At 45.7% G+C, this 16,500-nt stretch overlaps 1 protein-coding gene across 1 annotated transcript in view; it reads right to left on the bottom strand.

Annotated features, from left to right (window-relative positions):
* ARHGAP31 (Rho GTPase activating protein 31) overlaps window positions 1–16,467 on the bottom strand; it is a 117,482-nt gene extending 101,015 nt beyond the window's left edge. The window contains exon 1 of the mRNA XM_006057617.3: window positions 16,031–16,467. Coding sequence (XP_006057679.1) covers window positions 16,031–16,130 — 100 coding nt within the window. The 5' untranslated portion in view covers window positions 16,131–16,467. The remainder of the gene's footprint in view (window positions 1–16,030) is intronic.
* Between the last annotated feature and the right edge of the window lie 33 nt (window positions 16,468–16,500).

Raw genomic sequence — 16,500 nt, 5'->3', positions numbered from 1 at the left:
AGAATGGAAAACAACAAGGTTCTACTGAATAGCACAAATAACTATATTCAATATCCTACAATAAACATAATGGAAAAGAATATTTAAAAAGAATGTATATATATATGTAACTAACAAGACTGTAATGAACTACAATAAAAATAAATTAGAAAAATTAATTATGCTATTTTATAAAAAGTATGTATATTTGCTTGTATATGCACAGAATATCTATGAAAGATTTCCAAGAAAATTAACAGTAGTTGCTTCTCATGTGAGAAACAGAAAGGATGAGGACAAGAATAGGAGGAAGATTTTGTTTGTTATATCCTTTATATACTTTTGGGCTTCCCTTGTGGCTCAGCTGGTAAAGAATCTGCTTGCAATGTGGGGGACCTGGGTTCGATCCCTGCGTTGGGAAGATCCCCTGGAGAAGGGAAAGGCTATCCACTCCAGTATTCTGGCCTGGAGAATTCCATGGACTGTATAGTCGATGGGGTCACAAAGAGTCAGACACGACTGAGTGACTTTCACTTTCACTTTATATACTTTCACATTTTGAACTACAGGAATGTGATACCTGATTTTTTTTTAAATTAACTTTAGGGCTTCCCTGGAAGCTCAGTGGTAAAGAATCGGCCTGACATGGAGGAGACATGGGTTTGATCCCTGGTCTGGGAAGATACTACATACCATGAAGCAGCTAAGCCTGTGTGCCACAACTATTGATCCTGTGCTCTAGAGCCCAGGAACCGCAGCCCATGAGCCTGCATGCCCTAGAGCCTGTGCTCCCCAACAAGAGAAGCCCCCACAATGAGAAGCCGGCACGCTGCAACTAGAGAGTAGCCCCTGTTCGCTGCAACTACAGAAAAGCTTGTGCAGCAATGAAGACCCAGCACAGCCAAAAAAAATAACTTAAAAAACCATCCATTCCACAGAATCCCATGCAGTGATTTAAAAGAGTGAGCTCGAACTATAATTACAAAAATGGATAGTTCTCCAAGATCTACTGTTATTTAAAACAGCATATTTTCAGGACATATATATGTTGTAACGTTGTGGGAAAACAACCAAAGAGAATCATTCATTGTGTGTATTGTTTAGTATGTACACAAAGAAAGGTCTCTGTGCTGTTTGATACAGTAGTATGAGCCACATGCGGCTAAAGTTCAGTTCCTCGGTAGCACTGGCCACATTCAAGTGCTAACGGCCAGATGGGGCCAGTGGCTGCCACATTGGATAGTGTAGACCGAGCATATTTCCCTCAGTGAGAAAGTTCTCCAGACAGAACTGGTCTAGAGGAATCCAGCCCAGACTGTGAATTGATGAATGGAACTGCAACGATGTAGGAAGGGACTCTGTACTTCATAAATCTCTGCATCATTTGAATTTTTTAAACAATTACTTTTCTAATTTTAGGAGAAAAGGATAGCTCGCACCTGTGTGAGGTATTTATTCCTCATGAAAATTGCGTCCTGCATTTTTTTTTTCCATGACTCCTGCCATTCCACTCAGGAGCCGGGGTGTGGCAGAGCACGGCTAGAGGACTTAGCCCAGGGAAGGAATGGCGATGCCCCCAGTCCGCGGTGAACACAAGTCTGGGAGGAGCCTCTCAGGCAGCGGCTGACCACGCACCAGTCTCACCCGCTTCTAGGACTCTGCTTTGCAGTCACAAGGGACAAAATCAGTTTGAGCACCAGCCAGCAGGGGAAGCAAAGACTTAAGTATATTTTTAGTTTCTGGAGTTTGGGAATCTGGCAAGGGCAAGGCGGGCATGGGACAGGGAGGCCCACCTCCAGGGGTCGCTGAGGTCTCCTATTCGGGGACCCAGGCGGGTGGGAGAAGACACCGCTCTGAGTGGGAGCACCTAGCTAGGAAGGGAACGGGAGCTCATGGGGCCAAGCTCAAGACGCCACCTTGGAGCAGAATTGCTAAGAATGACGGATCTGCTGTCTGCTCTGTGGTTTCTTACATTGGAGGAAGAAAAGATGAATAGAAAGCAGGAGGAAAAAAAGAGATGGGCTCCAGCAGAAATGTGACCCGGAGGCAGGTGGGAACAAATGTTACAAAAACTTTCATGTCAAATAAAACTTGGATTTGAAATGTCAGACATCAGTCTGGTTATCATCCACAAGACAAGAGAGAAGTGAAATTTCCCAAGATGGAAAATAAATAGATGATATAAACTATGAAAGCCTGAGTTACAGCTGCTTGGTGCACCTCACTTTTCCTCCACCTGGAGGAAGTTTATTCCTAGTCTGGGGCCCAAATTTTCTCAACAGCAACAATAGAAACAGCAAAAAGGACGCACACTTTAAATGAGGCTTGAGATTCTTTTTCCTTTCTCATTCTGGAATTTACATGCTGGCACATTTGTCTATCACTTGTTTTTTCCCTTATCACTCTTTTTTTCCCTGGAAGATTTAACCTTCTTATTGAATAAGCCATTCGTTCCTATAAACCTCATCCAGGCAGGCAGGTCGCTCTCTTTGTTCTTCTTTTCAGAATGTTGATCCTGCCACTCTTTCATACCTTGACACCTTTGCTTATGTTGTTCCTCCTGTCTGGGACAGGCAGGGACTACTTAGATTCCATTCGTCTTAGAAGATCTAGCTTCTCTGAGTCAGAATTAATGACATCCACTTCCTCCGGTGGTTTGTGTGAGACTCGGTAGAGGATGTGTCTGCCTCCTGCATCAGGACTGTGAGCCCCACAGGGACAGACAATGCCTGTTCATCCCTGTGTCCCAGCTGACCCTTTGCCTGGTGCGTGGTAAATGCTGAGAAAACGCTGATGTTCATCTCTTCCTCCGTTCTTGCAATCATTACCCTATTCCCTTCATTCACATTATTAACATCTGTGGAGCCGACCATATGTTGTGGGGAAAAAAGATCGTGGTAGGTTGAGTAATGGTTCCTCAAAGAAGTTCAAGTCCTCATTCCTGTAAACTGTAAATGTTGCCTCATATGGCGAAAGGGGTTTTTATAGATGTGATCAAACTAAAGATCTTGAGATAACATTATTTCGGTTTATCTGATGTAGTGACAAGGTCTTTACTAAGAGAGAGGCAGGAGATCAGACAGAAGGCCAGGTGAGGATGGAGCAGAGGGACCAAAGGTAATGTGATGAGAGGTCATAAGCTAAAGGATGAAGACAGCCTCTCAAAGCTGGGGAAGTTAAGGAAACAGAGTCTTCCTGAGAGCCTCCAGAAAGGAACCAGCCCTGCAAACATCTAACGCACAGATAAACAGAGAATGGTCAGTTTTCAAGGAGCTCATTTTCTTTCTACTCAAAGATGGAGACAATTTAAGAAACTATGACAGTTGTTGGACATGAAAGTGTTAGTCACTCAGTCGTGTCTGACTCTTTTCGACCCCATGAACTGTAGCCCACTAGGCTCCTCTGTCCATGGAATTCTCCAGGTAAGAATACTGGATGGGTAGCCATTCTCTTCACCAGGGGATCTTCCCAATCCAGGGATCGAACCCAGGTCTCCTGCAGTACAGGCAGATTCTTTACTCTATGAGCCACCAGGGAAGCCCTGCTGGACATGAGCGGTAATAAACATCTAAACTTTACCATCCTGATCACCTTCCTCAATATACATCTGTGTATCAGTTTCCACCTTCAAATGGAGCACTGAGAAATGAACACAGACTCCCTGCTGGATCCAACTTGTTAAGAGTGCAGCCTCAATCTATACACACTCTACAGCCTAAGATGCTCTTCATACAGCCTAAAATTGAGCCAGATTATCAGACAACTGTCAAAATGCAACTGTGGAGCAAAGAGACAGACATATGTGAAATGTCATACAGGCTGGCGAAAACCCCTCCTTACCCTGTTCCATCAATGACACAAACAGACTCACTTGCCAGATTTATAACTCTCCTGAAATACAGATGAAAAGTAGAAGGTCGGAGGGCTGTCACTATGATTACAGCTTTTTGCCATAACCCATAACCCTCATTTTATTTCTTTCCAGTTTTGTTTTTAAATTGTTTTCTTTCTCTGATTACTAAAGAAATGTTCAATTTAGAAATTTTACCACATTCCCATCCAGAAATATTTATCAACTGATGAGAATCTAAAAACTAGCATTTTTATGCATTCAACCAAAGAAAATAAATAATTACCCATATATCTGTTTGTTGCTATTTGGTCACTAAGTTGTGCCGGACTCTTTGCCACCCCATGGACTATAGCCCGCCAGGCTCCTCTGTGCATGGGATTTCCCAGGCAAGAATACTTGAGTGGGCTGCCATGTCCTTCTCCATATGTGTATATAATAGAATTTTTAAAAAAGAAGAAGCAGCTCCTAGGGGTATATGGAGGCCTTGGAATATTTGTTCTCAGCTCCTTCTCAACTTGAAAGTCTGTAGCATTACTCAGGAACCACATTCTGAGTAATGAGGCTGAAACAGGTTAAGATTTCTAATCACCAAGGAAATAACTGTAGTTAATGCTCATGGAAGGTTAACTAAATTCCAGGCAGTACACTAGCCTATTTAATCCTCGCAATGACCCTGTGTGATACCCACTTTTATTCTCACAACCCCATTTTACAGATGAGGAAACTTGAGGCACAGAGAGGTTTGGTAACCTATCCATAATCACAAAACTAGCATGGGGTAGAGCTGAGATTTGAACCAAGGCAGACTATCAGCATAAAAGCCACACACTAACCACTTTGCTACATGCTTTGCTTCTCAGAGAGATTAACTGATTTCATGAGCCTGAAGCTATCAAGGCAGGAAACCAAACTGAGACGTTATGAAGATTATTCTTTTAAATAAAGAGTGGAACAAAATGGCTTCATGAAAAATTCAATGAATCAAGACACCCCATTCCCATCATAGTTTTAAAAGATTTTTCCTCTCAATTTAAGTAGTAAAAAATACATGTTCACTGTTGAAATTTGGGGCAATATAAAAAGTGTAACAAGAAAAAAATAAAAATCATGTGGTTTCACTTAGCTGCTTCTTTTTACAAGCTTGTCAGAGTGAGATCGGTAGGCCAAAGATACCACAATCACCTGGAGCTCATCTTCAAAAATGTGGATTCCTAGGTCCCGTCTCAGACCTCCGAGAGCAGAGTCTCTGAGGGGCTGACCTCAGAACACCGACCTGCAGGCGCACTTGCAGCTGGCAGCCCTGTCTCTGCAGAACTCATTCCGAGCAGTCGCATGTTCTCCCCAGACCCAGATACTGCAGCACCTACGCAACGCCCATCTGAAACTTTTGCTACAGGTCTATTTTGTTTCAAGGCACTCAAAAGGGAATTAAAGGAGTATCTCTAATACTCTTTATAGTGTCCTAATAGTGCACTAAAATTTGACCAATATTTTTAAATTTTTTGATTAAAATTTTAATTAAACACTACAATTTTAGTCAAACTTAATGCCAGGTAGAGTTTGAGTATCATTGCCAGAGCCTTAAAAAGAGAGGTCCAGAACTCTTAAACCCAGAATTCACAACTCACACTCTTCCCTCCCACCTGCCTCCAGAACAGCTCTCCCATTCCTTTCAGAAACAAAGTTGACTTTAGGGGCAGTAAAAAAAAAAATGGGGGAACTGAAGAAACCATGACTTGTTTGACAGTCAGGTTTGGGTGAGGGAATACAGATTACTCAGTGGGTATGTTCAGCTGCAGGCTCTGTGCCCAGGGTCCAACAGCTAAATGCAGCTCCCAAGAGCCCCTGAGTGGGGTCTGTGCCCTCATCTCTGAGCCAGATTCAGAGCCCTGCATCCAGCTTTTGCTTTTCCAGAAAGCAAAATGGCTTCTCTTCACTAACAACAGGCCCATACTCTAGCTGTTAGCCAAACAAAGCCTTTTCCAAATATGGACCCAAGAAAGCATGTGCACTTTGAAGGCCACAATGCAGCTTAAATAGCTAAAACTTATTAAAAAGAAAGCCAACAATGGACGCCAAAAATCATGAGTCTTAAAGAACAGAACAGTAAGACAAAAGCCAGAAAGAGGAACAAAAATATGCATTGTAGGGGAGGGGCGAGCAGGGAGGTGTAGATTTATATGGAAGAGTTGACATCATTGTTTCCCAATAATACTCAGCATGCAGGAAACAGATGGGAAAGCAGTGGTGGAAGGGGCTACTTATGGTAACAGGGCATGCTCTCTGTTTAGAATCCTGCCATTTGGAACCTACATGTTTGACTTTGAAAAACTGGGGATGCCAGCAGTTTTAGTAAAGTCGAACTAAATCCTACTGAACTTATCACCTTGACAGTGCATGGGTAAATGAACTCTGCATATCAGACAGATTTACTGCCAGCATAACTGCAGCGGTTTGGGTCCAGAGGAGACAAAGCCATGGAAAGGGAACTGAATGTCGGGCAGACGTGGTTTGAGTTCTGGTTCTCCCAATTCCTAGCTTGGTGATGTTAGGCAAGTTGCTTCACTTCCTTGAGTTGGTCTTCATATATAAAATGGGGGAGGGTGAGTTCCCTGGTGGCCCAATGGTTAGGATTCCAAGCTTTCACTGCCATGGCCAGGGTTCAATCCCTGGTTGGGGAACCTAGATCCCACTAGCTGCATGGCTCAGCCAAAAAATAAAAAGATAAAATGGGGGGCAAAACAAGAACTTTTGACACACAGTGGGGAGAGACTGAGGTTGCACATTTATGCCATAGTGTTTGATTAAGCAGGAAACATAATTAGGGTGGTCAGTTAACATTATGAGTTTTCCCTTTAAACAGAATTTTCCATTCCCCTGCTCTTGGGCAGGGCACAGACACAGCCAAACCAGCTGCCACACTTGTGATCAGCCATAGTGCCTTCTCCTGATGGTAGATCACTTGCTGCCACTGAAGATAGCTTGACCCCCCCAGCCAGGGTCTCCCCTTAACAAGCCTGGCCGTTAGAAGTCACTCTCAATTACCTTTCCCACAGTTTCAGCATCTTCTCCCCCAGGGCTCAGGAGGGTGTGACCAATTACAAGTATCAGGCAAAGCCATGTGGCTTCCTGTCTGCAGAAACCAACCGCTCTATCTCCCCACATCTCCGTCATTCCTCACCGGTCAGATGATGTTTATTGTTTTATTGATTTTTTTCCCTTTACAAACAACCCACTCATAGTTTTCTTTCACTCAGCTGCCTTGCATGTTAACATCTTCTCTTGCAGCTTCTGTAGAGCCCTCATTTCATTTTCAGTACATTTTTTTTTTTTGGTAAAAATTTTAAAAATTTGTTTTAATTGGAGGATAGTTATTTACAATATTGTGATAATTACAATACATCAACATGAATCAGCCACAGGTATACACGTGTTCCCCCATCCTGAACCCCCCCCCCCTCCACCTCCCTCCCCACCCTATCCTTCTGGGTTGTCCCAGAGCACCTGCTTTGGTTGCCTTGCTTCATGCATCGAACTTGGACTGGTCATCTATTTTACATGTCATAATATACATGTTGCAATGCTATTCTTTCCAATCATATCCCATTGAGTCCAAAAGTCTGTTCTTTACATCCTCCATACTTGGTTGTTTCCCTGTCTTACACAACCCACTAGGCTGAGAGCAACTTGAGAGCATCTTTGTGAACCCCAGAGTGTCTAGCATTTAGAGTCCCATTAAATATTTGTTGCATTGAATTGAAAGCCCCCTATAAGATGGCTTCTGAATAAAAACATGAAAAAAGCTAGGGAAAGAAATATACGTAATTACACAAATTAGCTCAATTCTTGAAAGCTACAGATTTGTAGTTTGCCAGACTGCTGCTTTATATGTCAAACAGTTTTTCGCTGTCTGTAAAGCAAGAGCTGGTATAAGTTGCTTTTGGGGAGGGTGACCTTCCCCCCCCACCCTCTGGGGGTAGTGGTGAGGGCCCAGAGGCATACTGGTCATGGGCATCATACTGGCCAGCATCAGGTCATGGGGATAGCCCCAAGGCCTGATATGCATCAGCCACACTTGAACTAGAACAAAGAGTGCCTGAGACTCGATCCTACAAACTCAGTTGGTTCTGAGACCCCACCAAGAAGGTGGTTCATATCAATAAGTGACTGGCAAGGCATTAGGGAAAGGTGATGTTTCCGGGGCGCCCTGCGCAAAGCCTGGGTCTGTTTCTATCTGCGAGGAGCTTTGTGCCCTTGTGGCGAACCTTGGACAGTCTTGGATTCCTGATATTCCAGCAGCACGGCAGCCATGGCCCAGGTCCTGAGCTTCTTAGGAGGGCTCTCCCTCTGGCTTCCTGAGGAGGAAACCAAACATCAGCGGTGTGCTGGCCTGGGGGAGGCCAGCGAGCTCCTCAGTCTGCATGAGCTGCCCAAGGCCCCCACCTTTAACAGAGCTCACGGCCTTGTAAACACAAAGCCAGTGAGAAAACAGGGTAACGAGGAGAATGAGGACTAAATTGGGTGCCTCTGAGACTCAGGCAAGGGCTGTTCCAAGAAGGAAGGAGGACTGGGGCTGCAGTGGTCAGGGAGGGGCCTGGGAGGAAAAGGTGGGGCCTGGCTGGACTTGAAAGCAAGTAGGTAGGGGTGAAGGGCTATGCAAACGTTAGCTGTTATTATTACTATTCCAGACCTAGGCTGGGGCAAGAACAATGCAAGCGAGAAAAGGCCACTTTTTGCAGGTTGGTTTTTTTTTTTTTCGGACAAAACTATGACATAAATGTCAAATTATGAAATATGCTATTTTGGGAAATTGTGTTTGTGCCTAAGACCATGCGTGGCTTTGGGAGTCAGACAGATCTTGATTTAAATTCTGCTTTTCTTATCTCAATAATCTTGGCAAGTGATTTAACCTCTCGGATCTCAGTTTTCTCCGCTATAAAAAGGGGGAAAACGTCCGAATTCGTACAGATTTTGAAAATATTACTTTGTATGTATCAAGTGACTGGCACATAGTAAACAAACAATGTAGATTGTAATTCTACTAATAAAAATAACAAGTAGCTGTGATTTGGGGCTCAGCTTCATTTCCGGGTTCCTTCTCTCCTTCCTCCTCCTCCTTTTAGAAGCCTAACATTCTCATCTTTCTCTATCAAAAAGCTGCTCTTAAAAATCTAGCCCCAGTATCTATTCTCTTCTGAATTGAAATCAGCATGTTTCCTCAGGGGTCCTTTATTTTAAGCCTGACCTAAAATTGCATGGCGGGGAGGTGGTGGTGCAGATTAGAGGGACAAGGGCGGGGGTGCGATTTAGATGGCCTAAAGTTCTATCAGGCTGTGGCCCCACCTTAATTAGGACTCAAGGACGGTCCTTTGAGGGAGAAACACCAAAACTCATTAAACTGACACGTGGCGATTATAGAATCATAAAAAAGAAACAGAAGATCAGGTGGGACATGCACCCGCAAGTAAAAAGAAAATTAACTGGAAGTGTGATGATGAGTTAGAAAGAAAATGCCACCTTGGCTTCAATACAGGACAAGCAATAAGCAAAAAAAAAAAAAAAAAAAAAAAAAAAAAACCCAGAAAACCAAAAGAGCGAGCATAGCCGTGTTCCTGGGCCTCAAGACTGGTGTGAAGGAACCACACAGAGGGAAGTGGAGTCCTGAAACCAGGGATGGGGTAGCGGGGTACAACTCACCCTAAGCAGCCTGCTCTGGAGGAAGCACCAGGGAGTCCCAACCTGAGGGTCTATGGGTACTTTGCTCCAGACATTTTTAGCTGCAATATCTAATAAAGAGGAGTTGGGTGTCACCTCTCATCCCCAGATGGAGTCCTGGGCCTCTGAGCCCTGTCTTCCTCTCGCACCCTCTGCCACAAAATCCCAGGAAACTTTCTGCAGTGAAGTGACTCCCAGGGACAACTGGTCCTCAACAGTGATTCAGAACTGCCTTGGTTGCTCAGCTTCTGGAATTTATGTGTTTTTCCCCAGGCCCCACTCCCACAGAAGAAAGTTTCCAGGATAGCCCACAGATGCCTAATGGACTAAGGGAGGCAGGGAGAAAAAGAATGCATCAAAAAACACAGCTCTAATGGCACTGGGGAGATAATCTACCCACAGCATCGTCTGCGGGAAAATGTGTTTCTAGTTTCAACCTGTTTCCCTCTGCCCCGGCAGATGGTCCACTGGGCTCCAGGGCAGGTCTGGGGCAACGGGACCAAGGGTTTCCTTAACTGTCTAAAGGCCTGGGTCTCCTGAGGTTAGAAGGCATCTAGGCAGCTGCCAGTGGGGGTTATGGGGTGGAGGAAGGGCAAGGCTATGCCTGTGGTCAAGGGGCTCTTGGCAGAGGTCTGGAGAGTGGGCAGGAGGGAGGGATGTACGTAGGTGGAATGGCTGTTTCCATCCTCTGGGTGGGTTGTTTGCCACATCCAGACCATACAGAGTTACTTACAGTTTGGCTTCATGCTGTCAGTTAGTTTGCTTCAGGTTTAAAAGCCTTAATTCTCCTCTTTTAGTTCTTCCTGTTTCACCGTGAGAGCCCAGATTTGGGGATACCTCTCCAAACGCAAGCCCAGGAGGTGGCTGTTCTGTCTCCACAAGCTCCACCTCCAGGACTTCTCTTTCAGTTCCCTGCAGCTCTGGGAGTGACAGGGTATCTTTCTCAGATCTTTCTCAGGGCCCTATAGTTTCAGGTTGACGTTTTGCTCCCCTACCACTGTCTACTGACGCTCCACTCCCCAGTGGCTCTGGGAAATCCCTCTGGGAACTCTCCGCTTAGTGGGGCAACCAATCTGCTTCCTGTCCCTCTTGGTAATTAATTAACCCATCTGAAAGTGAGGTGAAAGATGCTCAGTCGTGTTTGACTCTTTGCGACCCCGTGAACTATTCTCTAGGCTAGAGTACTGGAGTGGGTAGCCTATCCCTTTTCCAGCGGATCTTCCTGACCCAGGAATTGAACCGGGGTGTCCTGCATTGCAGGCAGATTCTTTACCAGATCATATTATTTATTCGTTTCATGGGAGCCCTCACGCATTCATTCGGTCATGGCATACATAGTATGTGGTTATTTTAGGGCACATCCACAATGTTATGATGACAATAGCTACATTTGTTGTTGTTGTTGTTTAATTGCTCAGTCGCGTCATGGATTGCAGCCTGCCAGGCTCCTTTGTCCATGGGATTTCCCAAGCAAGAATACTGGGGTCGGTTGCCATTTCCTTCTCCATGGTATCATCCCGACCCAGGGATCGAACCTGAGTCTCCTGCATTGGCAGGCAGATTCTCCACCACTGAGCCACCAGGGAAGCTACATTTAGAGCTTACCTTATGCATGCCCTCTTCTAAGTGCTTTGCTCGTAGTAACTCATTTCTCTTCACATCAGTCCCCTTATCCCCATTTTACAAACGAGGAAAGGGAGAGACAGAGGGGATAAGTAGCCTGCTCCACAGTCACTCAGCTGGGAACAGGCAAAGTCTGGATTCTGCTCTAGGCGGCACGCTTCCAGAACTCCTAATGGAAGCCCCCAGCAGGGGGCACCTGACTTGGGAGGATCAAGGAAGGTTTCCAGAAGCAGCTGAGACCCAAAGGATGGACAGTTAGCTAGGGAAGGTGTGATAATGATGTGCCAGGCAAGATGCTGGGAAGGAAACCACTAAGCCAATGGAATACCCTTGCCCTGGTTCTTCATTCAGTGTTAAATCTATTGAACAGAAAAACATTCACCTTCCTTGCTCAGACTTTGTCCTGTTTATGTTTGGGTTTCTTGTCTGTTTAATCAAAGATAAGAGCTTTTGCATTTTCTCCTTCAGTTATAACAACTAACTTCAAAGCCATTGGTTTCTGAAAGTTTGTTCACATCCCTTAGACTATAAATTTCTTGAGGTTTGGGTATCTGTTTCTTTCTCTTCCACCATACCTCTACAGCACCGTATAGCTGTTTGTTAAATAAGTGAATGAACAAAGTAAGAGAATGACTTAGTCTAAGAAGTACACTTAGAATAACTACACCTCAACGTTCCCCTTGCCTTATCCTTGTTCTTTGAGGTACTAGGGCCATCTTACTCTCATCAAGCTTGAAAATTTTATTTCGTAATGGGTGTTTATTTATTCATTATGAACCTTCTAGAATTCCCCAAATCGAATACACACACATACATATTGTTGTTTAGTCACTAAGTTGTGTCCGACTCTTTGCAACCCCATGGACTGCAGCACACCAGGCTTTCCTATCTTTCACTATCTCCCGGAGTTTGCTCAAACTCACATCCATTAAATCAGTACATATTCTTTTTCAACGTGATAAGAACTCGAAAAAACCTTCATGAACAATGTTCTTATCAAACACTCAGAGGGCACCTTCTGAATAGTCAAGGCTGCTTATCCAGAGACTAAATGATCTATAGATCCCTGCACTATAAGCAGTGGTTCTCAACTTTTCCTGCATAAGAATCATCTAGGAAGCTTTTAAAACATACCCATGCACCAAGATTCTGATTTAATTGTTCTGAGAGGAGGCCCAGACATCAACTTTTCTTAATGCTCCCCACATGGTTCTATTGTGCTGCCATCATGGCAAACCACCACCCCGACAGTGGTTACCCAGGAGTGAGTCAGATGGCAGAGATTGTTGGGGAGAGTGAGGAAGCCCTCAGCTCTGAGAGTGCGACCAGAATAGAGGCAGAAGACAGCTTTCCTGTAATGCTCTCTTACTGGTCCCTTGACTCCTGGCCCCAGTGTTTCCAGGCACTGTGCGAAGACCCAAGGCACTTGGCCCAGAGGGGAGAGGTAGAGAAAACGACTATTTTCAGCATCAGCAGTGACGAAGGGATGATCTTCTCTCTCTATTCCAGACAGGAGGAGAAAATTATCTGGTTCCCAGGGGAGAGCTGGGCGTTGAGGCAGCAGCCACTGTGCTGGAGGGTAGGTGAGAGAAAAGCTGGCCGGGTTGGCCAGGAGCAACTTCATCCCATTCTTGGGTGTTCGCACCAGGCTGGAGAAAAGTGGCCACTGAAGCAGAAGGGGGAAATTGGCCATTTGCATCAGCTCTGTCTGCAGCTGGGGACAGTCAACAGCAGGATCTGAACCTGGCATATGTGCGGATGCCCACAGAAACTGGACACAGGACATTATATGTGTGTGTCTCTGAGGGTGTCTTCTAAGAAAAGGTTTCTGTTTTTCATCAGCCTCCTAAAGATTAAAGACGAAACTGGCCCCAAGCAACATCTGCTCAAAGATGAAAACCTATTTGTCACCTAAACATCTTGCCCCATCAGGTTTGTTTAACTGAATGCAGCAGGACTCGGCTACAGCAAATTGCAGAAGTAAATGACATTTTTCCTCTCTGTTCAGTCCAGGGGTGTAAATTCCCCATGTTCAGGTGACCTGAGAACATTTAATTGTCACCAGCCAGCTTTGTCTTGTACCCCAGCTCAGAGATTTCCCTCCCTCTCCCTCGCACACAGAGGTTTTCTTGGATCCCCCACATCTCTGTTCTTCTCTTCTGCCCTGTGCCCCCAGACCTGAATCCATTTTTTCTGTCTCATTCCATCCTTGACCCCCAAAGTTTGAGGAACTGTGATGCTAGTTTTGGGGCTCCCAGGTGGCACTAGTGCTAAAGAACCCGCCTGCCGGTGCAAGAGACAGAGGAGACTGGGGTTCGATCCCTGGGTTGGGAAGAACCTCTGGAGGAGATAATGGCAACCCACTCCAGTATTCTTGCCTGAACAATCCCATGGACAGAGCCTGGCAGGCTACTGACCATTGGTTCGCCCAGAGTCTGATACGACTGAAGTGACTTAGCACGCACAATGTTAGTTTTGTGACAGCCTTCTAGATCCTAGTTACTTGTCACCCTCAGCATTCTGGGCTGAACTTCCAAGGTCATGGGCAAAGGAACACTGCCTAAGTCAGTTTTTCCTCCCTGGGGGCAGACCAATGCATGTTTCAGAACAGTCATGAGGAGGACACATTGTTTTAGAGAAAACCATTAGCCTCAATGCTATTTATTGATGCTACCCTCTAAAGAAAATGAGACAGCTGCCTGACTAGTTCTAGATATGAGAGAGAAGAAATCCTAATTATTCTCATTTTACATAAGCGCTTATTAGGCAAGCCTAATTCCTACGTGGCACAATAATGGTGGGTCATTAAGTGGGTCAGTTTCCTTCTCTTTCAAAGCTGAACTTTATTCAGGTATGTCAGCCTTGAAAGCTTGCTGATTCTGGGGCAGGACTGTCTGCTTTCAATTTAGGGGAAAAAAAAAATCATTAGAGGAGAATGTTGGCCTAGACAAGGAAGCCAAGGAGGGGAAAGGAGCCAAGTGGGCCAGAGACCTCTGCATCCTTCATGACTAACTGTATGACCTTAGGCAGGTCAGTTTACCTCTCTGGGCTTCCCCCCTTCTCCCCAGGGCAGGATGCACTGGGTACTGGTTTTAACATTTTTTTTTCTTTAAGCAGTATCCCCCTCTCTTTTTTTTTTCCCCCATTCAAAACATGTAAGAAAACTCAAAATATAAATCAAGTGAAAGAGGAACTGTTTAAGGCTGCCTTTGAGGTGTCTTCATAGAACCCTGGGATTCTTTGCTTATCCTAGGATCTGTGACATGGTCAGAACAGGTCAGGGCTAAGACGCACCTCCATGTACCTCTCAGCTTTGGAGCGAGGGCCCAGAGTTTAACATCCACTTGGTGGGAACATTCATAAGTGAACCGGGACAAGACCCTGAAGTCCCCCTGTTAAAAAACAGGTGGAGGAAAACATTTCATTCTGAATGTCTGATGGTAGTGGTTAAGATGCATACTTGGAGTTCTCAAAAAAAAAAAAATCAATTCAAGGATGTTATTTCAAATCTACCTCTCTAGATTGCTGGATGGGATTAAATGAATTGACTCTGTTGTGTCCCAGTTTTAAAAGAGGCAGTTTTGAAACCTGTGGTCCTTCAAGCTGTAAAATAACTAAGCCATTCATTTGTCCTAAAGACACGGCAGCCTCTGAACTCAAGAATACCACAGGAATATCACACCACTGCAAATTACTAGGTGGTGCTGAGTCTTAAAAAAAAAAAAAAGATATAGAAACAAAAGCACTGCTCTGTTTTTGAGATGCACATTTGATATGAGCTAATCAAATAGTTTTTGAGATTACTTTCCTGGAGGCAGAATTACTGCCCAGCTAGCCCTTCAGTTTCCCCCCTTTGTTGTATCTATCTATGTATAAACACAAGGCCCATATCGTGGATTTTTTTCTTCTCTCACTGAAGTTTCTGAAGACAAGGCCTTTTTGTCATGGATAAATGCAAGGCCAGTCAACCTTACAAAAGGAGTCATTTAATGCTCAATTTCCCCAACTTTCCCTATGATTAAAAACTTCTAACCTCAAATGCCATTATTCTGTTCTAGATTGTTTTCTTCCACCCTCCCCCCAACAAATGTTTAAATTGTCTCTACTCTGGAGGACTCCTTTTTCTCCAATCTGACCTTGAAAACAGAGAGGCTCTCCTCTTCTCTTTCATGCCCTAAACTATTTTAAAATCAAGGCCCTCTGACCTTTTCACAACACTCTTCTTGTCTGACACACCAAATGCTCCTCTGAAAGCCCAGAGGAGGTAAAGGGTCTGAAGGGTTGGGAAGGGGGAGGGAGGGATGTACTATATATTTGGCATCAGTTCAGAAATTCAGAAAATGTTTGTGCAACCACTCCCCCAGCCAGGATCCACCGCACCCCCTGCCTTCCAGCACATTAATAAAAAAAGATGTGAGCAGACGAAATTGGAGAGCCCTGGAGGGACACCTAAGGCGGTCATAATTATGTGCCCAGAGAAGCCCACTGCACAGCATCCCTCAGGTCCAGCCCTCATCCTTCCCCTCCGACATCCAAATTTTGGGAGCAGGACCTCTCACGCCCTCACCGCCCCCCCCCCCCCCCCAGAGTAGCCGGTCAGACGTGTGGCAGCGCCGCCCATTAACGGCCAGTGTGACACAACTGGAAGGAGTGACATAACCTCTGCACGTCGGGGTGGCAGCGTTATGCACCTTAGGAATCATATATGTTTTTTGTTTAAAAAAAGTACCACAAGCGCACAGGCCTGGAATACATTAACTTGTGAATTGAATGCAACACGCCCTACGAGAGTCTCCCTCTCTCGCTCCGAAACAAAAAGAAGCGGTGGGGGGTGGGGGAAAAGGGGAGAAGGCACTTTACCATCCTGTCCTGAGCTCTCCAGATACTCCGTCAGGTCACAGCCGAAGGCGCTGGCGGCTCCCTTTCGTTTCAGCTTCTGCTTGGCACCCTTGTTCTTCATGAGTTAGTCCCAAAGAGGTTGCCCCTCCGTCTCGCCCTCCCCTCTCTGCTTGGCACCGCGCCTACGACGGTCTCCGGGGGGAGGTTAGATCAGTGGCTGCGGCGCGGCGCTGGGGGGCCGCATGGGCGTGGGGAAGAGCCTGGGCCCCGGGGCAGCGCGCATGGAGCCCGCGGGGCGCGGAGCCCGGCGCGGGCGCGGAGCCTGAACTCCACGGCGCGCTCCTCCAGGGCCGCGGTGCCGCAGGCCGTGCGGAGCTGGCAGCGGCGGCGGGCCGGCGCGCTGGGAGTGCCACTTCCTCACTTGGAGTCCCCGGGACTTTCACGGCCTCCCGCGGTGTCTTCTTCGGGTGTTTTCCTCCCCTTCGGAGGGA

This window comes from Bubalus bubalis, chromosome 1, assembly GCF_019923935.1.
Source record: "Bubalus bubalis isolate 160015118507 breed Murrah chromosome 1, NDDB_SH_1, whole genome shotgun sequence".
Lineage (NCBI taxonomy): Eukaryota > Metazoa > Chordata > Mammalia > Artiodactyla > Bovidae > Bubalus > Bubalus bubalis.
The sequence above is the reverse complement of the archived record's forward strand: the minus strand, read 5'-3'. Positions and strand labels throughout refer to the sequence as shown.